This window comes from Mus caroli, unplaced genomic scaffold, assembly GCF_978045245.1.
Source record: "Mus caroli unplaced genomic scaffold, Mus_caroli_1 scaffold_3, whole genome shotgun sequence".
Taxonomy (NCBI): domain Eukaryota; kingdom Metazoa; phylum Chordata; class Mammalia; order Rodentia; family Muridae; genus Mus; species Mus caroli.
In genome coordinates, this window is record NW_028227258.1 from 22,076,020 (window position 1) to 22,102,019 (window position 26,000).

At 44.2% G+C, this 26,000-nt stretch overlaps 1 protein-coding gene across 2 annotated transcripts in view; it reads left to right on the plus strand.

Moving 5' to 3' along the window:
* Dapp1 (dual adaptor of phosphotyrosine and 3-phosphoinositides 1) overlaps positions 1 to 26,000 on the plus strand; it is a 50,870-nt gene that overhangs the window by 13,142 nt on the left and 11,728 nt on the right. The window contains exons 2-4 of one of the 2 annotated variants that reach the window (XM_021158756.2): positions 2,257 to 2,379; positions 6,842 to 6,975; positions 18,414 to 18,544. In XM_021158756.2, the coding sequence (XP_021014415.1) occupies positions 2,257 to 2,379; positions 6,842 to 6,975; positions 18,414 to 18,544 (388 nt within the window). The remainder of the gene's footprint in view (positions 1 to 2,256; positions 2,380 to 6,841; positions 6,976 to 18,413; positions 18,545 to 26,000) is intronic. The other variant, XM_021158757.3, reaches the window with a different exon arrangement.

A 26,000-nucleotide genomic window follows, 5' to 3' on the forward strand; every position in this document is an offset into this window, starting at 1 on the left:
ACTGCTGACCAAAAGATTTCTCACTGCCTGGACACTCCCGATGCCTCCTTAACACCACCCGCATCATCTGAATGACTAGCCATCTCTGCCTCACCAGCTCCCTGGGACTGGCGGCCCCCTGCAGTTGGCAACTACCTCTAGTGTCCAGCTTTCTGGACTAAGTCAAAAGAGTAACTAGAATAAGGATCGTATACCACAGTGGAGACATTGCCAGGTGTAGCTGAGTGAATCTCACTGATTGGGGGAGATCACTAATCTACTGAGGACTGCTGTTTGTCACTTCAGCGGTATTGGCATGAGCAGTCCTCGTCGCTGGACTAGGGGGAATAGATATTACGTTTTTAAAGAAAAATATTTAATTTTATTTCATGTGCACTGGAGTCAAGTCCCCTGGAACTAGAGTTAGAGACAGTTGTGAGCTGCCATGTGGGTGCTGGCAATTGCACCTGAGCCCTCTGGAAGAGCAGTGGATCACCTGGATTGGGCCCCAGGCCACATGACTCCAGAGTTACTGCACTGCTTAAAGACCAAGTGAAGGACCTTTCTCTCGGAGAAAGGCCCAGAGTACACGGCCATGGCCTGGACTGCTCTTATCCCTGTCGAAATAGGACGTGGGGATAGAACCGAACGTTAGCCAGATTCACGGATGATCTCTGAGGAGGAGACACGGTTATGTGGGAAACTGTCTCCTGGAGACACCTTTTCTGAACCACAAAGATCAATTAAAATTCCAGGAATGTGAAACGGTCAGCTTGAGTCTCCTTGGGACTCCTCGGATCCTTGGATAATCATCAGCTTGAAACAGAGTTTGACTTGAGAGCGGATGCTCACTCCGAAACCCCAGGGTTCCTTGTGGACAGCTTCATATTTCTCATGACCCTGGACAGCTTGGCTTTTCTCATGAAAGTTTCCTTCTTTCAGAAAAGAGTGAAAGCAGACAAAAGAAAGAGAAATTGGCCAATGCTTTTATGGACCTTTTTTTTCTTTACTTTTCCCCCCCATTGTTTGTTGTGCGCATGCTTGCATGCGTGTGGACATGCGGGTGGAGGGTTCCCAATCCAGGTGATGCCTTTCACTTGAAACAAGACCTTAGGCAAGGTACTTCACCTGTCTGAGCCACTTCAGCTCCCTCACAGCCAAAGTCAGATGAACAATATCTATGTGAGGCTCTGTGCGAAGCTAGAGAGATGGCTTAGTGGTTAAGAACACTGGCTGCTCTTCCAGAGGACCCAGTGTGAAGCTAGAGAGATGGCTTAGTGGTTAAGAACACTGGCTGCTCTTCCAGAGGACCCAGTGTGAAGCTAGAGAGATGGCTTAGTGGTTAAGAACACTGGCTGCTCTTCCAGAGGACCCAGGTTCACACGCATGTGTGTGGGAGGGTATCCTCGTGAATGTGAAGGCTCAGTGTTGGTGTTGGAAACCATTCTTCATAGTTCTTCCACCTAATGCACTGAGGCTGTGCCTCTCAAACAAAGCCAGAGCCTGTGGGCGTGGCTAGTCTTGCTAGCCAGCTTGCTCTAGAGATTCATTCTCTCTCTCTCTCTCTCTCTCTCTCTCTCTCTACCTCTCTCCTACTCCCCCCCCCCAACCAACTCCCTTCCCAAGCAAACAGGCAAACTCTGATCCCCATGCATGTGGCAAATACTTTAAACACTGAGCCATCTCCCTGGGCCTCTGTTATAGCTATTTTAGCTTAGGCTCCTTAAACAACACTATCATTTACTGGGCTGTCTTACAAACTGGGTAGTTTGACAAAGGGTAATTGACCATTTCGTAGCTTCGAGGGCTCCAAGTTCAAAACTGAGCATCTATGACGGTGGCTCCTTCAAGAAGGCTTCGAGGAAGAACCTGTTTTGGTCACTCTGGCTCTCTGGATACAATCCTGGTCACACAGAGTTCTCCTGTATGGAAATCTGTCCCCCAGCATTCCCTTTTTACAGGAGGATTCCAGCCACGCTGGATTGCGCCCACCTGACCGGCCTTGTCTTCACTTCTCTTCAAATAAGGTCGCATTCTTAGAGCTGGAGGTTAGGATAATGTGGGAGCTAGTTCTGACCACAGCCTATAGGGTACTGCTAGGTGCCACTGGTGTTTCTCCCACTCGTCTGGGAAATTCCTAGTTCTCATTTGGGCTGAGAGCCTGGTCTCTGGCATCCTTAAAATGGAAAATATTGCTAATTCATCTCTGAGGGGAAACCCCAGAGAAGGGTTCCCCATGGCTCATCCTGAAGGAAAGCCCTGTTCTGGTCTTTCTAGGTGGTATCACGGCAACCTCACCCGCCATGCTGCCGAAGCCCTTCTGCTCTCCAATGGACGTGATGGTAGCTACCTGCTGCGGGACAGCAATGAGCAGACTGGGCTCTACTCTCTCTCCGTGAGGTAGGTGCCCAGGGACTTGGTAGATTTCAGTCCCATCTGTCACTTGGTTCTCTTTACACAGCACTCACACTGCCAGGTAACACATACCCCCTGATTCTGGTCAGTCACCAGATTAAAAGATTTCAAATGCTGAATGGTAAGATTGTAAAGAAGTCTGTCCAGGGCTGGAGAGGTGGCTTCATGGTTGAGAGCACTGGGCTCTTGCAGAGGACCCAAGTTTGTTTCCTAGCCCCCTTGTTTGGGAGTTCACAGTGTAACTCAAGCTCCAGGGAGATCTGACATCTCTGGCTACCTGGGCACATGCACTCACAGAAACACATATATACACATTCTCTCTCTCTCTCTCTCTCTCTCTCTCTCTCTCTCTCTCTCTCTCTCTTTCTCTCTCTCTCTCATACACACACACACAGACATACTTATGTATACATGCACCACACACATACACATACACACACATACTTATATACACATACACCACACAGAGACACACACACACGCACACATGCACACACGCATGCACTAAAAAAATATTTCTCATTCTATTCACTGCAGAAAAAAAAATGTCAAAACCAAAGGAGACTGAGAATTATTTAACCCCAACTTGTCATTAGACACACGAAAACTGTGAAACCCAAAGGAGCAGGCTGTCTGTCTCGGCTCAATCAACAGTGAGACAGCGCTGTCATCTGAATTCCTGGGCTGGGCCCCTTTTTGTGATTTCTTTCTTGCCTGGGAAAGGCAGAATGGTTTGTGACCATGCAGTGTTCATAGTCACAGACTTAAATGGATAATGTGCAACTTTAAATTCTTTCTATGGACTCCATCCCTTTCCCCCAGGTGGCGAGCTAATCTAGTCCCTCTGAGTTGCACCTATGAGGACAGCCAGTGCATTTAGGGTTTCTCCTCCAATCCCCCATTGGCCCCTTTTGTAGTCTTGAACCCTTGACACGCTGGCTTCTAGTAGCAAGCATCTAATGTTCCTGAATTCATGTGGCCTTGGCTGGACATGAATCAAAGGCTCTATGCTAATAATGACCCTCAGGGGGCTATCGGATGACTGTGGCAGCACTTCCACAAACCCAGGAAGTCTTACTCTCCCCTCTCTCCTTTCAGTTCCTGACTGCCTTGCACACTTGGGATGGTAGTCGCTGCATCCCAGATGCTGTTCCTAGCTCCTTTTCATCTAGTTCAGCCATTTTGGTTTATTTGGTTTTGGGTTTTGTTATTAATTAATTCTTCCTCTCCCCCTCCCTCTCCATCTTTCCCTCCCTCCCTTTCCCCCCTCTCTCCCCCCTCTTCTTTCTTCTTTGGTTTTGGGGTCCAAACTCAGGTTTTCATGCTTTCAAAACATGTATTTTACCAACTACACTAGCTTCCCAGTCCGGGAAATACTTTTACTCTCTTAGCTGTTTTTCAATCAGGGAGGAGGGGAGAGGAGAGAGGGAGAAGGAGGGGCAGTGGAAGGAAGGAAGGAGGGAAGGAAAGAAGGAAGGAAGGAAGGAAGGAAGGAAGGAAGGAAGGAAGGAAGGAAGGAAGGAAGGAAGGGAGAAGTCAGGTATGGTAGTGTATCTTTTCTATTCTGTTGCTATGGAAATAGACACCGCTTACTGGATAACCAGCCTAGTCTATTTGGTGAATTGTAAACCAGAGATGGATACTGTCTGAGGAACAATAACCAAGACTGGCCTCTGGTCTCCACATGCACACAAAGATATATACATGCACTTGCACATATAAGCATGCCTGCACACATGTAAATGTTCATGCATGCACACACACAAACAAACACAAAAAGGTACTTCTCTAAACAACTGTTGACAGGCTTCAGTGAGCTCAAAAGCAAAGAGTTTAACATTTTTTTTATCCTCTTCTTAGACATGGACCCTTCGGTATTCACTTTCTATGCTAATAACAAGTCACCAAAAATTTGTCACAGCTTAAAACAACACAAATTGACCGTGTCACTGTTCCTGCATGCATTAAAGTCCGGGCCTCTATTCAAATTCTGCCAGCCTGACTTAAAGATGTTTTCAGCAGCAGCTGGGGCTCTTGTCCGGAACGCAGAACCCCTGCCATCACTTCCTCCTTTCCTTACCTGGTTTGCTTGTCTTTCATTTCCCTGCTGTGGTAGCACTAGGGTCCCTGTTCCTCTAGCTGTCAATCAGGGAGGGAGCAGTGTCGACTGACAGATGCCACTGTGGTCCGTGCTTGTGTGGCCTGCATGAGTAATACACATGGCACGACTGTCTGCTGCCTTCCTGCCAGCCAGAGCACTTCTCTACCCTCTCCTGTGTCAGAGAGTTCTGTTCCACAGAGCTCGAGTGAAGAGGTCAGGCCCACAAGAGACTCTTCCTGTTTTTAAGGTGAACCAATCTGGAGACTTAACAATGCACTAAATCTCTTCACAACTCCATCTTGACTAGTTCTTACCTGGGTAATTGGAACAGTGCTATACATTGGAGTTGGGGTCGGAGCATCTATGAGTTCTGTCTGGCATAACTTCCATTCTCTGGCAGGGAGTCTACATGCGTTTTTTTAGAAGGAGAGATAGGTACAGAATAGGAAACAAATTAGGTAGCCAAAGGGAGAAATATTATATCTAGTAATATTTGGAGTCACCCTGACAAGTCTTATTTATAAATTTTCTAAATAACAGGGCTAGGGACTAGCAAAATAGCCTAGGCAGTAATAGCTAAGTCTATGCAAGATAAAAATAACTGAGTTGAACTCCCAGAACCCATGCAGAAAACTAGGAATGTTGGTATGTGCTCATAATCCTGATGCTAGAAAGGAGAACACAGAGGTATCCCTGGGGCTCACTGGCCACACAGACTTGCTGAATTGATGAACCCCAGGTTCAGTGAGAGTCCTTGCCTAAAAAAAAAAATCCATGCAGAAGATTCATGACAAATGATACATGAGATTAAGCCCTGGCTTCCACAACCATGTGCATACATGTGCACATGTGCTTATACACACATGTACCTGCACATGTGAGAACACAAGTACATACACTGTGTGTCAGGTAGATCACAGATGGTAACTAAAGTTTTATTTTTTGTTTTGTTTTGTTTTTTGAATTTTTTGAGACAGGGTTTCTCTGTGTAGCCCTGGCTGTCCTGGAACTCACTCTGTAGACCAGGCTGGCTTCGAACTCGGAAGAAATCCGCCTGCCTCTGCCTCCCCAGTGCTGGGATTAAAGGCGTGCACCACCACGCCCTGCTTCTAAAGTTTTATCTACATGTGACTCATCTGATCATAAGCTATTTATGAATAGATTGCATGTATTTCAACTTCATGGAAAACTAAGATATAAATCACTGGTTTTCATTACAAATACTTGGTAACATTTGGGGCAGGGGGAAGCTACCATCAAAGGTGACAGGATCCATAGGCCAGTTGTTTAGAGTTATGATTTTTTTATTCATTTATTTGTCCATTCCCTTAATAATAGACCTTTGAAAGCGTGCATTTTGGACCAGCCATCATAATTCGATGACCTTGTTGGGAAGAAGTATAGTCTCATAGGGCCACTAAAACTCAAATCTTGCTACAAAGCAAAGTGTAGCAATCACATAAAAGAAGGCAAATTTTTGAGCAAGAAATTAAAAGGCACTCAACATAAGGCAGAATTAACATGAGGTAGAAGTTTCAGGAAGACTCAAGGTTGTTTACCAATGGGAAGGGCCAATTGGAGGTAAGGAGCAAGGGTGGAAAAAACTCTTCCTAGGACAACAGCAGGTCCAGATGGACAAGGGACCTGAAGCTGGCGCCCCAGCTCAGCAACATCCACTGAGGTGAGAGTCTGTTCAAACCTTCCACCTGCTGAATCATCATCTGGGCATGAAACTCAGCAACCTGGCTCTTCAGACCTTACTGTTGACTCTGATACATTCTGAAGTTGGGGTATTGGCCACATAGTGGGAGGTGAGACTAAGGAGAAGAGAAATGAACAAATGAAGTGAGCAGGAGAGATTTTATACAATGCTTTTCATCTTGAAGATGAAGTGGAAAGTGACAGCCTTGGAAATGTGACACTCTATTCCGTAGATAATCATGCAGGCAAGTGAGGGAGAAGACTGGGGTCATGTGACTCACTGACAGAAGCAGGCTTCTGACTGACTACCAGACTAGGGAGGAAGGCCAAGGACACACACGTCCTGCCTGTCACCTCTGTCTCTGAATTCATGACCTTTATGGAGGTTAATATTCAAGAACCTTTGCCATCAGTGGAAGAGAAGGCAGGGGAACTGTCTCTTGTCTTCAAGTAGAGTGAAAACCTGAGAGTATTCCCTGCCAGAAGACACACGTGACAGCCTCTAAAGTGCTTGGTGATTTTGATGGCTGTGTGTTCTGCATCGTCAAAGGCTTATTTATGGTGATGCTAACACATTGTTATATTTACCTTCAAAAAGAATTGTCATTTGTTAAATAATATTAAACACTTCTTCTTTTCTTTCAGAGCCAAAGACTCTGTCAAACACTTTCACGTTGAATATACTGGATACTCGTTTAAATTCGGCTTTAATGAGTATTCATCTCTAAAGGATTTTGTCAAGCATTTTGCAAATCAGCCTTTGATTGGAAGCGAGACAGGTAAGCTGTCTAAATACCTGGCTTATTAATATGGTTATTAATACATATTTCTGCATGAGGATCTGCTTGGACTCTGGTGACTTCTGCTGGGGCTGAGAACATTGCATGGTGAGAGACAGGGAAGGAATACATCAAACATGGAGCCCTGGCCACAGCCACAAGCTCACCTGGAACTTGTGACCTTCTTGTCTCAGCCTTAAAAGCTCTGAATTATGGGATATGGGACATGAAAAGCTCACACAGGCAGACAGAGCTTTTTGAGTTTGAGGCTACAGTCTGATCCATATAGTTAGTTCCATAGCTAGTCAGGTCTATTCAGTGAGACCTTAAATAAATAAATAAATAAATAAATAAATAAATAAATAAATAAATAAGAGAGGGAGGGAGAGAGGGAAAGAGAGAATTTCTTTAGAATGTTCTCTTTTATAATACATAAAGAAAAGAAACCACAAGTCAATTCACAGTCATTTCAGGCATGGACACTGACAGGAAACTCTGCTTGTGACACAAAACTGATAGATTTAGAAACCTCTCTCTCTCTCCCTCTCTCTCTCTCTCTCTCTCTCTCTCTCTCTCTCTCTCTCTCTGTGTGTGTGTGTGTGTGTGTGTGTGTGTGTGTGTGTGAGAGAGAGAGAGAGAGAGAGAGAGAGAGAGAGACCCAGAGAACTTAATCAGGAACATTTTCAAAGATAAACTTCACATGAAATGCCCACAGCAACCAAGCGCTCAATATTGAAAATGTTGGCTAGGAGACATTTTTATGAGCAATAATAGCCAATAATAATAATAATAATAATAGTCCCCTTAGTTTATTATAAAGCTTCACCCAGGCAGTGGTGGCACACACCTTTAATCCCAGCACTTGGGAGGCAGAGGCAGGTGGATTTCTGAGTTCGAGGCCAGCCTGGTCTACAAAGTGAGTTCCAGGACAGCCAGGGCTACACAGAGAAACCCTGTCTCAGAAAACAAAAACAAAAACAAAAACAAAAACCCCAAACAAAACAAACAAACAAACAAAACAAAACAAAAACCCAAAGTTTTAGGCCTATAGCTTGGTATGGACTTGAAATTTCTCATTTCAGTAGTAAGTCAAAGTGGAAGAGAGAGACAGAGACAGAGACAGAGAGAGATATATCAAACCCCACATTTTGTCAGCCCGCATCCCACTGATATAACCACTATGGATACTTGAGCTAAGTGAGAATACAGGTAGGGAAGTTTATTTTGTCTGATGGCATCTGCGGTTTTAGGCCATGACCCCTTACCCCCTTGTCACCATGATGAGAGTACACAGCAGTGAGAACCACTCAGCTGATGAACAGGAAGCAAAGAAGATGGCGTTGGGCTGGGGCTTAGCCCTGTTTTACTATCCCCTTCAATGTCACACCACCAATGACCTAACTTTTTCACACTGTTCCTACCTCCTCATAAGACGAAGCAGGCGGTCACATCCCTCTAGCACATGGACCTTTGATGGACATTCTCTATACACACTGAAGCACACACTATGCTGGCCCTTGAGTTTTCTAACTTGTTTGTCTATAATCTATAAAGTAAAGGGTCACCTCTGAATTTATGGTTTAGAATTCTAGCCTTATTTGCTTTAAATGATAAAAAAAAAAAATCTCAGTTTATCAACAATGGGAAAACTGCAAGAATCTATAGCCCGAGAGATGGTGCCACAGCTAATTGCCGTGAATCTGTACATTTTCTTGTAATCTCTGGAGTGATCTTTCTGCTCATCAGTGTGGCGGGGTGAGCTGGCATCACTGATCACTGCTGTTGCCACTTATGTCACTGGGACGGACCCCAGTATGAGTCAGTGACTGACACAGATGAACAACTCACAGGAACCACACGCTGGCTGCTCACGAAAAGACGAGGTTTGAGGGAGAATGTGCTGAGTGTGAGCCTAAAGCTGCCAATCTGTCATTTCCCGGGATGGAAATCCTCACAATCAAGCCTGAGAGCTTCCTCAGTGTTTAACTCGTTCTCACAAACTAATACACATGGGAATATTAGTTTCCACTGCTACCTTGACCTGAGAGAGCACATCGACTTCTCTAATCTCTGCAGCTTTCCTCCCTGTGTGTGCTCCACCCTACACTTGGTTTTATTCAATTCTTAATCTCTGGAAATGGAGAGGAGTGTCTTAAGGGTTCTTCTTCTTCTTCTTCTTCTTCTTCTTCTTCTTCTTCTTCTTCTTCTTCTTCTTCTTCTTCTTCTTCTTCTTCTTCTTCTCCTCCTCCTCCTCATCCTCCTCTTCAATTAAAACTATTTATTTATTTTATTTATATGAGTACACTGTAGCTGTCTTCAGACACACCAGAAGAGGGCATCGGATCCCATTACAGATGGTTGTGAGCCATCATGTGGTTGCTGGGAATTGAACTCAGGACCTCTGGAAGAGCAGTCAATGCTCCTAACCACCTAGCCATCTCTCCAGCCCCCCATTCTTTTTTTGAATGCCTCTCCTTTTGTTCCTCCCATGTTTGCTATCAGTGAAGAAATAAATGAAATAAATGAAGGGATGAGTATCTTTTAGGAATCCTGCAGCCATCAAAACCACTATTGTTATCTGTTTGCCACCTCTTTAAGTAAAGTTAATTCTTTCATTTAAACTTCTTTCCTAGACACTATTTAAATCTTTTTTATGCTTCTCTGTACTCATTCCTGGACCTTCTCAAAATGAGGGGATGGCGAATGGATGTGCATACACATCCTGCCTTCTGGCAGATTTCAAGGCTGGGACCAAAGTGAATGCGATATATTTTGATTGAGACTTTCCCACACAGTCACCAGACAAGAGGCTCACCTGAAATTGCACCGCAGTAGGGTCCCCTGCACACAGTAGGGTCAATGTCACATTGCATTTAGAGCAATGTACAGCCTCTTTGTAAATACATTATCCTGACTAAAGAAATCTCACAGCCAAGTGTAGTGGTAGTTGTAATTCTAGCACATAGGCAAAAAGATCCCATGTTCAAGGTGAGCCTAGACTACACATCCGAGGTAGAGGATAACCTGGCCTACATAACAAGACCCTGGCCAAAAAAAAAGAGGCTTATGCGTAATGCATTAGTATTGGAGCTTATAGAGTAGTTTCCCCCAAAGTTAAAATGTTCTGTGTGCTATCACCAAGGCTCCCACTTCATCTATTCTAGAAAACTAAATTCGTCATCTTGCCCACTGGTTGTCCTCTGCGCTATCCATCATCTGATAAACAATTTGCTGCTTCCGGAGCCCTGATTCAGCTGATGAGTGTGCACATGACTTGCTGACTTCAAGCCATCGAGTTAGAATGCATTTATTCTACTTGCTTATCTGTTCCCACCAGATGAAGCCAAAGCCATCCAAGCTTATTCAAAGGACAGGACTCATGACACTTGAGTGTTCCAGTCTGCCCACCGTGGGAGTAACAGGCTTCCGGAACACAAGATAGTGTGCTGAAGTCACAATGTCTGTTAAGCCGAGCAGGGCTGCAATAGTCACAGAGTCACCACTGTGGCCACGAGGAATGGCGAATGGAAAGCAAGATGCCACCTTCTAAAAATAGCCCACTTCTTGCTCCCTTATACATTGGCTTCTGGTGGGCACAAATGGTGGGTGGTACATGCCTATAATCCTAAGTTCAAAGTCACCTGGGCTACATAGCAAGGCCCACTCTCAAAACCAAAACAAGTGTTAGTACCTAATGTTAGCTCTGACAGATCCGGAGACCTCCTAGCCAAATTTCTTGTGGTTTAAAGAAGAGTACAGGAAAACTACTTGTTCACACATTGAGCAAGGCTCTGCTAGAGCATTTTTCTCTAGGTCTTCCAAAATCAGAAATAAAATCCAATAACTGAGATTGTGCCTGTGATTTAGTCCCAGGCTCAGCTTTGGCCTGCAGTGCCTAAGAGTGTGCATTTATAGAGATGGTCTGCTCAGCTTGGTGGCACAGACCACCACAGTCAAGAGACTGAAAAGGAGGATCAGAAATTCAAGATCAGACTTGGAAACTTAGCAAGGTACTGTCTCAAATTAAAAAAAAAAAAAAAAAAAAAAAAAAAAAAAAAAAAAAAAAAAAACAACAACAACAAAAACAAAACAAAACAAAAAAAAAACCCTAATGTTAAAAACTGGGCTGGGTATGTAGTTCAGAGATAGGGCTTGCCTAATACGTACAGTGCCCTAGAGCAGGAGATATATTGATTTATCCACTGATGGGAATGCTACGACCTCTGAGAGCAACAGGGTGATATTCATAAAGTGACACAACCTGCACGTTTGTGCTCTACAATGATGCATAACAGTGTCAGAAGCATGGCACCCAGAATTCTTGACTGCAGGTCGCAGGAAAACGTTTGTCTTAAAGACAATTGGCAGGGTTGATCTAAAGGGATGCATTTAAGTGTCATTTTTTTTCTCCTATATTCTTATTCTCTGTTCCTTAAATGCCCAGTTTGTGATTTTTAGTCTGAAGAACACAGGTTTCCTAGATCGCACCTAAGCTCCTGCCAACGGTGTTGCCCCTAGAATGGTCTCTTCCTCTGGTCTCCATTACAGTTCATCTTCATTCTAAGTTCTTTGTCTAACCATCCAGAGACACTCTGGAGATGTCCCTAATCCTCAAAACTGTATCATTTCCTAAGCCCACAGCAGAGCGACGCAGTGGACCTACTGACTTTTTCTCCAGCACATTTGATAGTCGTATAATTTTTAATGAACGCATCTTCACATTATCTTATTGTGCATATTACCATAAACCCCATGAGGAGAGGATTCCTGTGAGTTTTGTGTCCTGATAGATCCCAGAACTTGAAAGAATAATGCTAATCGATTCCTTAACATGCCAGGGGGTGGGGTGGGGAGGGGTAGCCTAGAGTAGTCTGCACAATACTCCAACACTTCTGGCAATTCTAACCAGCAAAATTGATACAAAGCATGATGCAGACTTATGCTTCTGTGTTCTGTGTCTACCTGGTGATGATTAAATCCAGAATCCTCATTCCATTTGCCATGATAGTATCTAAAGAGTTCATTCCTTATACACAGCACTCCAGAGACCTGGATATTTGAGAATATATATTTATATATATAGTTAGTTTTTAGTATAGTTAATTTTTTACTGACTCTTCCTCTAATTAGCAAAGTGTCCCTCGCATGGTCATGAAAACACAGACCGCACTGATATCTATAGGTAGGCATCCCAGCGTTGTTAAGACAAAGCACCCTTCGCTCACATTGATATAGCTTCCAGTGAAAACTGCCGTGTAGTTTTGGGGGGTGCTTGCTTGCTTGTTTTAGTAGTTGAAGGTAACTTTAGTCACCTAATCCACATATGAGAACATGCATCGTGCTTCAAGTCAGGTCCTCTGTTTGCAGCTTTCCTTTAGAATAATTGGTGCAGTGTTGGAGACCCTATGTGGTTCTTTCACAAAAGCCAAATTTCCACTTCTGTTTTTTTTTTTTTTTTGCTTTGATGTGGGATGCCTGGGCCTTGGGTAAAAGTTAGAGCTCATATTAGTCACTTTGTGGCACCAGCTAGTTTCCTGGGGGTCGCGCTTTAAGCTAATGACATTAAGAGTTTAAGAACTGCCTGGGGTGTTTTTGGAGGTAACTTAATGGACAACTTGGAATTTTGCCAAATCAAGCTTCTTCCATTCCCGCTGGTCAGCCCCAATGTGTTTCAGTTGGTAGGGGAGGCGTGTTTGCAAATGAAAAAAAAACGGTACAGGGGTGGGGGGTGGGGTGGGGTGGGGTGGGGGTGGGGGATGGAGCCACAGTGAGGAATGTTAAGCAGGTTCCAGGCATTCGCTCAGAGGTTTTCACACGAATTATTTAATCTTCCCCGTTGCCCACAAGAATACAAGCAGTGACCTCATTTTCAGATGAGGAAATAACAAATGAGGCTTTATACTTTCCCTGAGGCTGTGCGCCTAGTAAGCCTCAGTGCTAAGGCTGGAATGCATCCAAGCTAAGCTTTGGAAGGAACAGGTACTGTCAATGCTCGCAATGTAAGGTAATGTAAGGTAGACCTGTCGTTATAAAGAAAATGAAAGAAAATGGATCCGCTTCAACTTCCGCCATTGGACTACGGGTATTCTCATGGTATTTAGGTAAAATGGCATTTGAGGGTCGTTTAAATATTTTTTATTTCACTTGTTTATTTTCTTTGTGTATTAATGTGTGCCTCAATGCCCATCGGAAAGTCAGGGGAGAACTTTCTGGAGTCAATTCTTCCTCTCCACCACGTGGGGCCCAGGTTTGAAACTCGGGTCATCGGGCTTGGCAGCAAGCTCCTATGCCCGCATCTATGCCACCTCGCTGACCCCATTCAAAGCCTTATACTAGAAAAAAGATCTTAAAACATTTAAAAAAAAAAAAAAACAAAAACAAAAAACAACTATCCAGAAAGCATCCTAAAATAGTAGGCCTGACTACATAGCTCCCGAGAAAGAACATCAAGTTGCTTGTGTAAATAAATAAATAAGGTAAAGAAAAATTACCTGAGGATGGAGAATGGGAAGCTACCATGAAAGGGAGTTGGGAACTAAGTCCTTCAGAGGAGCGGCATAGTTACGGGAAGCAGGACCAGCTTTGGTTATGAAGCGTCTTTTCCATCCTCTCCCCGCTTTGGGGCCTGTGTGTTTGAGTTGCTTTCTAGGCAGGTGGAAACGGAAGGTATCTTGGGACCATTTAATTTCCCCTTTACAAACGAGAAAACAGGTCTGATGAGAAAAGAAGCCAATTTGCACATCCCCATTCCTGAGGCTGATTCCCTGTGACTCCTTTTCATCAAACCTTGATTTACCCATGCGCGAACCTCCTCCCCACCTGGAGAGCAGTTTGCATCCAGCACAGGTTTCCATGGTGCCAGACACCTGAGGCTGAGAATAACTGCGTTGTGATGAGCAGACCCACAAGGTCCCCATTCCACTCTGGAGTCTGCTGTTTGCCAACCCTGTGTTCTCAGGCCCACTGTTTAACCTCTTTGAGCTTTGCTTTCACCGTCGTCTAAAATCGAGCTTGCGGTAACGGTTCACACTTTCGTGCCTCCTTGTGAAGGGAGAACGACTTCAGATATGAAAGACACTTAGAATGATTCTCAGCAGAGACGTTCTGCAGTATGACTCATTCACTAAACCCCGTGGTGGTAATTGATTCTATCAGATTCAAGGCGGGAGCTGTAAGATCTTTGGTATAGCATGAAACATTTAATGACAGATGTGTTCATCGGCTGTTCATGAGGCCCTATTGTACTCATATGTGTGGTGGAGTCAGGGGATCACTCCAAAATAAGTGGCTTGACGTTTGAACGAAATCTTCTGCCCTGACGAATTGGTCTACTTCTCCTTTCTCAGTGTGTTTGCCTCTGGGAGGCTAGACTTGGGATACGTGTACATGTTGGTTAAAGTGTGCCAGGCAAGCACCACAGTAGACAAGAAAAAGAACTGGACTATTGGTACAGGACCCCAACCCCTAGAAAGCCACCTCTCAATGACAGGGGCCAGAAGATCACACAGTGACAATTGAAAACCCGTGTTCTGAACCCCAGGGCAGTATAAATAAAACATAGATGAATATTTTCACACTTACTTAACAAATAAGTATTGAGAACAAACCACCGGATGGATACTGTCACCCTGCTAAAATAGACAAAATAGAGAAGTGAATTAAATGCCATTCTTTTTAAAAATAGATGTATTTATTTTTATGTAAATGAGTGTTTTGCCTGTAGGCATGCCTATACCCTATGTATATCTGGTGCCTACAGACATCAGGAGAGGGAACCAGATCCCCTATAACTGGAGTCACAGATGGTTATGAGCCACCATGAAGGTGCTGGAAACTCAGCTCAAATGCTCATAACTGCTGAGTCATTGGCCCAGGCCCCTCAAAAACCATTCTTGATCGGGAACACCTTATGGTCTGTCCCTCAGGGAGAGCCCACAAGCTAACTTTAGTGCATAAGATAAAGATGAAAACAACCAATACACCTGAGGCCTGAAGCCATTCCTGCCTTTTGTCTAAGTTCCATCGTAACACACTACTGGTATTGTGGATGGAGTTATAGATGTTATCTGTCACGTAAACTCTACGTTTATCAATCAGTTCGTCAACACGCTGAACGTGTATGAAGCCAGGCTCATGTCAGCGGCAGGAAGCAGCCTTCACGAAGCTCAGAAACTGAAGTGAAACTTGGAACCAAGCAGCCAGGGCAAAGTTTCTCATCTTCTTCCCTCTCTGTCTCCTGCCACCCCCACCCCCAACTTCTCCACCCCCCATCCCCACCCCCATGTCCCCATTGCCTTTTATCGGACTCTTCCAACTAAGTCCTGTGGTTTTTTTATAATCTAAATTCACCAACCCAGATTTCCTTTCCTGTAAAGGGAAGGCATAGTCTTGGGCTTTGGGTGGAAGTGATAAGCCATTGCTTCTCTAGCTGGCTAAATGTGAAAACATTGGAGTGCGTGGAGAAGGGGGCGCTTTAGTATGTTCATTCAGGATGTGCGGCAAGCTGAACTAGAGAACGAAGGGAAGCAGCCCAGTAGTCATGGCAACAGGGAGGGTGTCGATGATGGACATGTCATCTGCAAGAGCCTGTCTCTACGCCTCTCAAACGTGGACCTACAGCAATGCTTGTGAAGCCAGAAAATAGCATTGCTTTCCAGAGGAGGAAATAAGTGAGGTGAATCCAATTGATGGATGAGGACGGACACACACACACACACACACACACACACTCACACACACGGGGCAGGGGGAGGGAGGAGGAAGAGGAGGAGGAGGGAAGAAGACAGAGAGAGAGAGAGAGAATATGTAATGTAAAGGTTTAAAGTGTGGGGCTTGAGGCTGGAGAGATGACCCAGCAGTTAGAAATGCATGCTCTCCTTGCAGCAGGCCAGAGTTTCCTTCTAAGCACCTCCTCCAAACAGCTGTGCTACCTGCACCTCCCACTCCAGGGAATCTGACATACTCTCTGGCCTCAGCAGACCTCAGTGTGCACATGTGCACAGCAGCATGCACACAAATGAAGTCTTTTTTAAAAAAAAATCAAGTTCCCCAAAATTCAGTCATTGGATTTTCATGTAAGGACTTTGCAATGTGTTCTTTATCGAAGAATACTATCTACTGTTTTGCAATCTTTCTGCAAACACCCTCTGTCTGGTGCACAGCTCAGCCTTGTGGAGGAAGTTTAGCTGTTTGCACTAGTTAGGGGAAGAACAAACAGGCAGAAGGGCTAGTCTAGGTCAGCTTGAGCAGAGGGGCGGGAGAGAGGCGATCCAGGCTGGTCTTAGCTGGTGGGTCCAGATGTCTTTCCACAATGCCAGAGCAACTGCCTGGCATATCAGTGGGATATTTCTTGGGGGTAGGGCAAATGTAGAGAAGACACCAGCCCTGAGCTCACCCAGCCTCTGCAGAGGAAAGCAGTCTGCACGTGGCCCTCGAGCCTGCTCTGCATGTGGCCCCTGAGCCTGCTCCATGGCTGCTTTTGATTTTGATGCCTCTGCTTTTATTCTGACTCCTGCTCCACACGGGACTGATGAATTCTCAGGAAGGGTCAGGGTGATAAAAGAGAGCACATGCAACGTGCAAGAGCAGACTGTGACCTCTGATAACTGTCAAGCCATTTGTCACTGGGAGCCCGGTGCCACCGACGTGAATGGGAGGGATACAGAGAGGGCCTGGATCCTCCTCTGAGGCAAAATCAGAGACACCTTCTTTCATCGTTTTTTAAAGATTTATTTTATGTATGTTAGTACGCTGTAGCTGTACAGATGGTTGTGAGCCTTCATGTTGTTGGCCCAAAGATGGATTATTATATATAAGTACACTGTAGCTGACTTCCAATTCAATGCACCAGAAGAGGGCATCAGATTTCATTATGGGTGGTTGTGAGCCACTATGTGGTTGCTGGGATTTGGACTCAGGACCTTTGGAAGATCAGTCAGTGCTCTTATCCTCTGAGCCATCTCTTCATGTGAGCCAGCCCTCTTTCATCTTTTCTAAACAAACTCTCATCCTTACAGCCAGCCTGTTATCTGGTCCATGGTATCTGATTTGACAGTCATTCATGTGTATAGAAACACTGTGTAATGTCTTGGAGGGTAGTTATCATTAACATCCACTGAGCCATCCCACCAGCCCCAACACATCTTACACATGCAATGTGTTGGCCTAGTACTTCTGACCCCTGAATCTTGAGTATTTGCCTAATCAGAGCATGAACGTGTGTCTGCTGTGGCAGCCCCATGGCCAGCAACAGTGCCTGACACAGAACTGAATGAATACTAGTTAAGTTACTTGATGAATTATTTTCTTCATGTCTAGTAAAGTCCTGAATAGAGCTGCTGTAGAAAAGGCCTCTTAAGATAAAAAGCAGGAAGCAGGCTGGAGGTGGAGCTTAGTGGTAGAGCTTTCGACTCACACATCCAAGACCCTGAATGGTCTTTAGCAGTTCCCCCTTCCCCCAAGAAAACTAGCAAGAAGCCATTGCAGTAGAGGAAAAACAAAGACCTCAGCTTTCTTCTAGTCAAAGTTTCTAGTTTCTGGTTGACTGATTGGTTGGGGGAAGTTCACAGAATGGGAAATGTCAGAATGCAGAGTCAGAGGTTCTCTGAGCCTCTGAATGATGTTCCCAGGGCCTACTTGCCTGGGCTGAACCCCCTTTCTGCTTGGCTCCCTCTTCTGTATGGACATGGAAGCAATTGCAAATGAGCTCCCATCTGCTCCTGCCCTGATCACCCAAGTCAGTTGGAGGCTTCATTGAGGTGTGAGGAGAGTGTGGGGAGAGGGCTGGGAGGCCGTGGTTTTGAGTCCACTGATCTGTTATGTTTGTTCCAAAACTGCTAAGCAGTAAGGACGTCAGCAGAGACCCTCCCTGTGCCCGTGTTCTCAGCTTTGTTCTCACAGCTTTATGAGAGTCTGCTTGCAAAGTTTCTAGTTATGGCCTAAGGTCCAGCTCAACTGTCAAGCTTCTTGTGTGAGCTGTTCTGAGCATCCCGCGTTGTCCACATTATTCTCTGGGTCTCATCACCTTGCTCATTTAAGCGACTATATTGATCTCTCAGCTAACTCATGCTGTACATCTCTGCATCCAAGTCCTATGGCTTGTATAAAGTTGGTCTTCTCGGAATGCTGTGGAGATGAGTAAGCACAAGTATAACTAATAATGGAGGTGGTGATAAGAAGGCTCAAACAGGAAGAGTGCTTGCTTCACAAGCCAGGGTTTGATCCCTGGAGTCTCACCGTAGAAAGAACTGACCACAAAAGTTGTCCTCTGAACTCTACATATCTCACATACATACACACACACACACACACACACACACACACTTAATAAATAGACTTTATAAGCCCGCTAGTCACCTTGGCTAACATTTGTATCTTCCCTCAAGCATCATATTGGACTATATATGTACGTTTGTATGTATATTTCTGTTTTCATGCAGGGACTCTGATGGTTTTGAAGCATCCCTATCCGAGGGAAGTGGAAGAACCTTGCATTTACGAATCAGTCCGGGTTCACACAGCGATGCAGACAGGAAGGACAGAGAACGACCTCGTGCCCACTGCGCCTTCTGTAAGTGCCCACCGTGCTCTTCACTGATTGCCATTGAATGCAGCAAGAACTAAAGTCCATTGGCTCACACAAAAGTTCTAGTCTGGAGCCAACTTAGTGTCACACACTCATAATCCCAGCACTTGGAAGTCTGAGACTTGAGAGTCACTATGAGCTCAACCTTGGGCTAAAAAGAGAGTTCTGTGTCAGCCGGAGCTGTCTTGTAGCATCCTATCTTGAAAAGCAAGCAAGCAAACTAACAAACAACAAAGCAGTACATTCTCAAGGGGATACAAAACTTGGAATTTGGTTTAATATTGGGAGGCTATAATTAAATTCAGCTGGTCCAAGGAAAATTAAAAACAAACAAACAAACAAACAAACAAACAAAAACCCACAAACGCTTTGGATGAGTGTAGGTCAGAATTACAGTGCTTGCCTGGTATTGTGAGATCATGTCTTATCACCAGTAGAACAAGAGACAGAGACAGAGACAGAGACAGAGACAGACAGAGAGACTAGCAAAGAGAGAGAGAGAGAGAGAGAGAGAGAGAGAGAGAGACCTTAGTGATAGGATTTCAAAAACTTAGAAAATGTCACTGATATTTCTCTATTTAAACAGCCAAACAGGTTCACAGTAGAGTAGGTGAGAGATGAGGTTTCCTAGCTGCCTAAGCAGTCATTCCTTGACAAGCTGCTTAAAACGTAGAGAAACAATTTCCTTTGCATTTCAACTACCCACGAAAGAAAAGCCTCTCCAGCTCCCCCCGGAAAACTCGGGGTACCGTTTTCTATCTTTCGTTCTCCAGTGAATGGCACCCACGGGGAGAAAGTATTCTTACTTCTTGCCAATGTGACCCCACTCCCTTTTAGTCTGAGCATTATGGGATGCAGGGATGAGTCATCGTTCATCTCAGAGGTCATCCCTATGTATTCTGTGAGCCACAGTCTGCAGGTTCCTCTGACATCCCCTCCTTTTCCCATCCTCAGGGTTCCTCCACTTGCTCTCTCCTCCTGGCATGCTGAATAGTTCTAGTAGGGGAAATCTTAGTTTGGGCAGATGATAAAAAGAGCAACATCCAAATAGAACACCAAGAAGCCATTTACACTTAAAAAACAGCCACTTACAGTTATTAACTACCAAGCATATTAAAACAGATGGGACCTTCCTATCCCCAAAGTGATTTTTTTTCTATTCTGATGCCAAAAGAAGACTTTCTTAAATGTGCCATGCTGGGTGTGATGGTGCAGTCTGGAAATTCCAACACCTGGGAGGCTAAAGTTGAGGCTAACCAGGACTATGTAGCAAGATGCTGTGCCAATAAAAGGGGAAGTGCGTGGGGTTAGGACTCAGTGGTTAAAGCACTACCCATGCAATCTGAAGACCAGAGTTGAGATCCTATAACCTACTTAAAAGCCGGCACTCAGTGGCATACATGTGTTTATTCCCTGCGAGAAGATGACAGACAGACAGGAGAGTCTCCAAAAGCTTTAAGTCCAGCTCAACCTGGTGTGTGTTTTAAACAAGGTGGAAGGTAAAGAAACTCAAGTTTATGTTGTATATATGTATATTCCATAGACATACTGTACCATGTACGTGCACACATGTGGGCACACACATAGGACATATACACAGGGATCATTGCTTGTAAGTTCTTGTGGCTTTGTAGCTTGAATAGTTTACCATTTTACTACAACTCATCAGAAATAAAAATCCTGAAAATTGGTTTTAAAAGACTTGGAGGTTGGAGGGCTAGTTAAAGAGTTAACAAAAGGAAGCATTGGATTTTAGAACTAGAGAAATCTAGGAAAGTAAACTGATTGATACATTTCCGGAGACAGATGAGACCCCGAGATCAGATCAAGACCTACCTCTGCTCGGTTCTTCTTTTCTTGCCCGTCAGTTCCTTTCATAGCTTCCTCTTTCCCTGTTCTTAGCTGTCACAAAACCACCTCGTGTATCAACTGTTTATCTTCACAGTCTCCTTCTCTTCTGTTTTTTAAGATAAAAAAAAAGATACAATATATTCTGGTCATACTTTTCCCTCCCCAGCATCTCCCAGACCTTCCCCATCTTCCTACCCATCCAATTCATGCCCCTTCTTTCTTAAAAAACAAAAACCAAGAAATGTACCATAAAACACAAAAAATCAAAAGCAAAATACATAATCAAAAGACCAATAAGACAAAAAAGAAATGCCTCCTAAAAGACAAAAAGTCTACCAAACACCAGTGAGTTTGATTTGTGTCGGACAACTGCTTCTGGGTCTAAGGTCTACCCTGAACTGTGGCCGATATACCCAGTATGACTCCGTTAAAGAGAATTAATTTTTCTTTTGCCAGCAGGTATCGGTGGCAGGCAGCTTCTTGGTTAGTGGTTGGTGGGAGCCATGCCTACCTTCCCCCCAGCCTCTGTTAGACTCCTAGAGACTAGCCATCAGTGAGCCTACGATCTGCTATCTTTTGCCTGTGTTTATCTTTGGTCAGTAGGAGGAGTCAGCCAATACTTGATCTGTAGCTTTGGTCTCAGCCTGGACTAAGACTCTTTAGACAAAAGTATGGAAGTCATAACTACTTTTTGTTTGCTTCTCCGTGTGTCACAAAGTTCAACCGACTAAGTATGTGGACACTGTAACCCAGGAGAGAACTTAAAAACAGTGGTTAGGGCTTGGTCAACAGGGAAAGCACATAATATAACAAGAAGAAGCCTAAGAACTTTATTGTGTAATGATACCAATCAAAACAGTAGAGGCTTTTTAATAGATCCAGGATTGTATCTCAGTATACTTTGCTCACGGAATCCTGAACTGACCTAGTTGAGAGAACAGAGCCCTCATCAGATTGTCATTCTTGTCCCCGCTCACCCAATGCGGGCACCTCTCTCTCCCAGCTTTGAGCTCTGAGGTATCCACATTTCTGTTTTCTCTTTTGAGAAATGAGTTCCAGTCTGTGGAGGAAGAACATTACGTCATACTTCTAGAAGAAGAACTTGCTTGAAGTAAAAAACTGAAAGTAGTCTATTTCCCCCAAATGCAGGTGCTTATATAAAGTTACTTCACATCCTTTGTCAACTTTAAGGAAATTATTGTTCATATATTGTAAATGTGAAAGCATTAGGCTCCTGAGGTAAGATTAAATTTAATTAATTCATTTTGTTAAATGAACATTTAAAGTGACCACCAGCTTTAAGTGTTGCAGTAAACTAGGCAAAGACCTATGAGCTTCTATTATAGAGGAGGTCACAGATACAGTCAGCATACTATAACAGCAAACAGGTTACACGGAGGGACACGGAGGGACAGGGCAACTTCCCTGGGTAAGAAACAGTGGAGCAGAAATGTCATTTAGAGGAAGGAGAAAATGGGTTATGTGCATATATGAAATTGTCAACAATTTTTTTTCCTAAAGAAAAGAACAGTTCACATGAAGGAGTAAGAAGGCAGAGTAGAGTGAGAAAATAACACACAAGATCCCTGAGGCAGACATTCCACAGAAGGGCTTCAAGGACCAACAAGGTCAGCATCGCTAGGAGTGGGCCAGAGGGAAGGTGAGGCTCTAGAGCACAAGAGGGCTAGCCTGTGCTGCTTCCCAGCAGAGGGATGGCTGAGATGAGCTAAGTGTCCTGCAGGGAGCATGGCTCCCATGCCAGCTCTCCTTCCCTCGCTGCACAGACTGAGTCTTTGTTCTGGATGCTGAAAAAGTCTGAGAGTTTTAGTTACTTAAGTTAAGTCTTCACAGTTTGAAAGAGGCCCCCTGATTACTAAGTGTTCAGTGGACTTGCGGCTAAGTTAGAGGCCAGGCGATCTCTTAGGACATAAGCTGGTCACCATCAAGATGCTACGAAGATACAGACAACATGATAATAGACGGTGCAGTTAAACTCCTGGAGACAATGTATTCCAAGTTCCTGGGCCAGCCTGGCTTAGTGAGAATATATGCTTCCTCAGCTTCCTTTTAACAACCCTTTCCTTCCAAAGAGGATGTTTCCTTTGCTCTGTGACATCTTTCTCTGTTATATGATCTACGATGTGTGGTGGTTCTTCTTGGGTGCCTCCCTTATACATTTCCAGCATGTTTATCTATGTGTCCATGTGTATTGCCCCCCCCCCCCGCCTCTGTCTCTCTCTCTCTCTCTCTCTCTGCCTCTGTCTCTCTGTCTCTCTCTATCTTCCTGTCTCTGTCTCTCTCTGTCTCTGTCTCTGTCTCTGTCTCTCTCTCTCTCTCTCTCTCTCTCTCTCTCTCTCTCTGTGTGTGTGTGTGTGTGTGTGTGTGTGTTTAGGCTCTTTATTACAGAGTTATCTATATTTAACTATACCCTGTGAACATCTTTGGTAGCTTGCATGGTTTCCTAAAACACAATTAAGTAAATTCCTTAATATTCTACTACTGAGTATATTGGTTTACTTAAAGCAGTCATTCTGGTTGGCTGTGTTTTTTTTTTAATCACATTTTAAGATTTTGAAATAATTTTGAATTGACAGAATAATTGCAAGAATAATCTAAAAAGCTTTGTTTTCCAATAGCCATTTATGAGTTAACTGCTTATTGGATGCCTGGTCGTTTTAAACACAGCAGTGTGTATTCCTACGGACAGAGACATTTGCTTCCATGACCACACACCACAACCCAAATTAGGAAGTTGCTATGCCACCATTGTAACCACAGAGCTTGGTGAGCTTTGCTTCATCCATACAAAGATCCTGTCCTTGGTCTTACGTGTCCCGTCTCTTGATTGTCCTGCCTGTCCCAACTCCTGTTTTGCCTTGAGTTCCCTCCTCTTTCATTTTTTGAAAATTAAAACTCAGTCCATTCATAAAGTCTTCCCCATGCTGGCTTGTCTCTCACGGAGTTGTGATTAGGTTGGAGTGTGTGGTTTGGTAGGAACACCACAGGGGCTCTCATGGCCCTCACTGCCTCCTCAGACACTCCAGGTTTGCAGTTTCCCACTAAGGAAGGTTTGAGCAACTGAGAGGCTTCGTCAGCTTTCTTCCCTTTAGAATCATTTTATTCTTTTTGTTGTTGTTGTTGTTGTTAATAATAAAGATTTCAGGAATCTTTATTAATCTACCAGAGAATTTCAAATATGCATCCCTTCCTAATGAATATGCATTCTGCTCCTTACTAAAACTTTGCCCATCAGTTGGCGTTAATTGGCTGTCTTAACCATTGTTCCAGTTATTGTGAGTGGTGAGCGTCGGACTTTCTTGCTGGGCTGATTTTAGGGAGAGCTTTTGATTTCCCATGTTATCCAGTGTTTTGTGTTGATAGATTAAGATCCTATCACAATTTATTTTGATCTTTCAAAATTGTCTGTGATTTGGTGAGTAAGAGGCCTTTCAGGGTGTCTCTGTGTCTCTGTCTGTGTCTATGGCCTCCTGATGCTTTGATAACTTGACTTTCTGACATAGCAAGGTGTCCCAGACTTGGCTCATGTTTTCCTTGTGTCATATCTAAAGTCAACTATTTTTCAGAAGAAACCTCTTCTTTGTCTATAAAGTGGCACTTCACAACTTGATACGTGAACCACATAGATACCTGTTTTGATTGAAATGTCACTCTCCTACATCCTCGGGGATAAGGAAAAGACACACGTGTCCGCATGTGTACCTATGAATTTATATCTGCGTCTATCAGTCCATCTGCTCATCTGTCGATTCTTCCCTCCATAGTTACACAGCAACCACTGAAATCCTTATCAGTACCATAAGGCTCATTTCAGGTTTTCATGGTTGCGACACCTTCTCCCACAGGGAGGAATATGGGTCCCTTTATCTGGAATGTGGTGATCAATGGACTGTAAGCAATGTCCATCTGCTGCTCAGTTGCCCATCCCCCTACAGGACTTCCTGCTCATTCAATAATCAGTTCCAGGCCACTGCCGCCCCACTCTCAGCAGATAACTACTTTACACTAGTTGCCACTCCCACCTATATGGGAAGAAGCCCTCGCCCCACCTCATCCCACCCCACCCCACCCCTGGCTTTACCACCCACACCAAGCTGCTGCTCCTACAGCTAATGGCACCAGCCACATAGATTCTCCTTGTTCTCTGGGCTCCACCACTCTGCACCAAGGTGCACGAATGTCCGAACGCTCATTTCACCTGAGAACTTTGGATGTTTACAGAAAATGGTGAGGGAGGTGGCATGACTAGTCCTTTATTGTTAAACATTTAGGTTGTTCCTAACCTAAAGCTCTTCCAAACATCATTCCTGCTACAATCGCGTGTTTAAGGACAAACCTGCTGCACAATTATTTCAGTGCTTATATCCAGAGACTCTGTATATTTTCAGATCATACATCTTTAGGATTTCACTTATCAAACCACAGAAAATACTAGACTTTTAGTATATTAGTTAAAGGGAATAGTCCGTAGCATTATCTCTTAGCTTGAGTTTAATGGCCCCTTTACAAAAACACTTAACCTTAATTAATTTATCTCTATAGACACTCACCTGTAACAAACTAAAATGATATATTTTTTTTCAAGATAGGGTTTCTGTGTAGCCCTGGCTGTCCTGGAACTCACTCTGTAGACCAGGCTGGCCTCAAACTCAGAAATCTGCCTGCCTCTGCCTCCCGAGTGCTGAGATTAAAGGCGTGCACCACCACTGCCTAGCTGGCTTTTTTTTTTTTTTTTTTGGTTTTTCGAGACAGGGTTTCTCTGTGTAGCCCTGGCTGTCCTGGCACTCACTTTGTAGACCAGGCTGGCCTCGAACTCAGAAATCCGCCTGCCTCTGCCTCCCGAGTGCTGGGATTAAAGGCGTGCGCCACCACGCCCGGCTTTTTTTTTTTTTTTTTTTTTTTTTAAGATTTATTTACTTATTTTATGTATGTGAGTACACGGTCACTGTCTTCAGACACACAAGAAGAGGGTATTGGATCCCATTACAGATGGTTGAGAGCCACCATGTGGTTGCTGGGAATTGAACTCAGGACCTCTGGAAGAGCAGTCAGTGCTCTTAACCACTGAGCCATCTCTCCAGCCCCAAATTAATTTTAAAAAGTTTCTTAATACTTAACTCAATTTAATTTCTCATTTTACTTTTTTCCCCAATTTTAAATATATGTTGTGTGTGTTTTGTCTTAACGTATGCCTACGTACCATATTCATGCCCAGTGCCCTGAGAAGCCAAAGAGGACATTGATTCTCTGGAACTGGAGTTGGAGGGGTTGTGAATTACCATCTAAGCGCTGGGAATCGAACCCAGGTTATCTGGAGGAGCAACAAGTGCTTTTAACCACGGAGCCATGTCTCTGGCCCCTCAATTTAACTTCTTTGCACTCCTTTAATCCCAGCACTCGGGAGGCAGAGGCAGGTGGATTTCTGAGTTCAAGGCCAGCCTGGTCTACAGAGTGAGTTCCAGGACAGCCAGGGCTACACAGAGAAACCCTGTCTCAAAAACCAAAAAAAAAAACCAAAAAAAAAACCCAAAACATCACAGTGGTTATGTGACGTCAGACTCAGCAGTGTTGC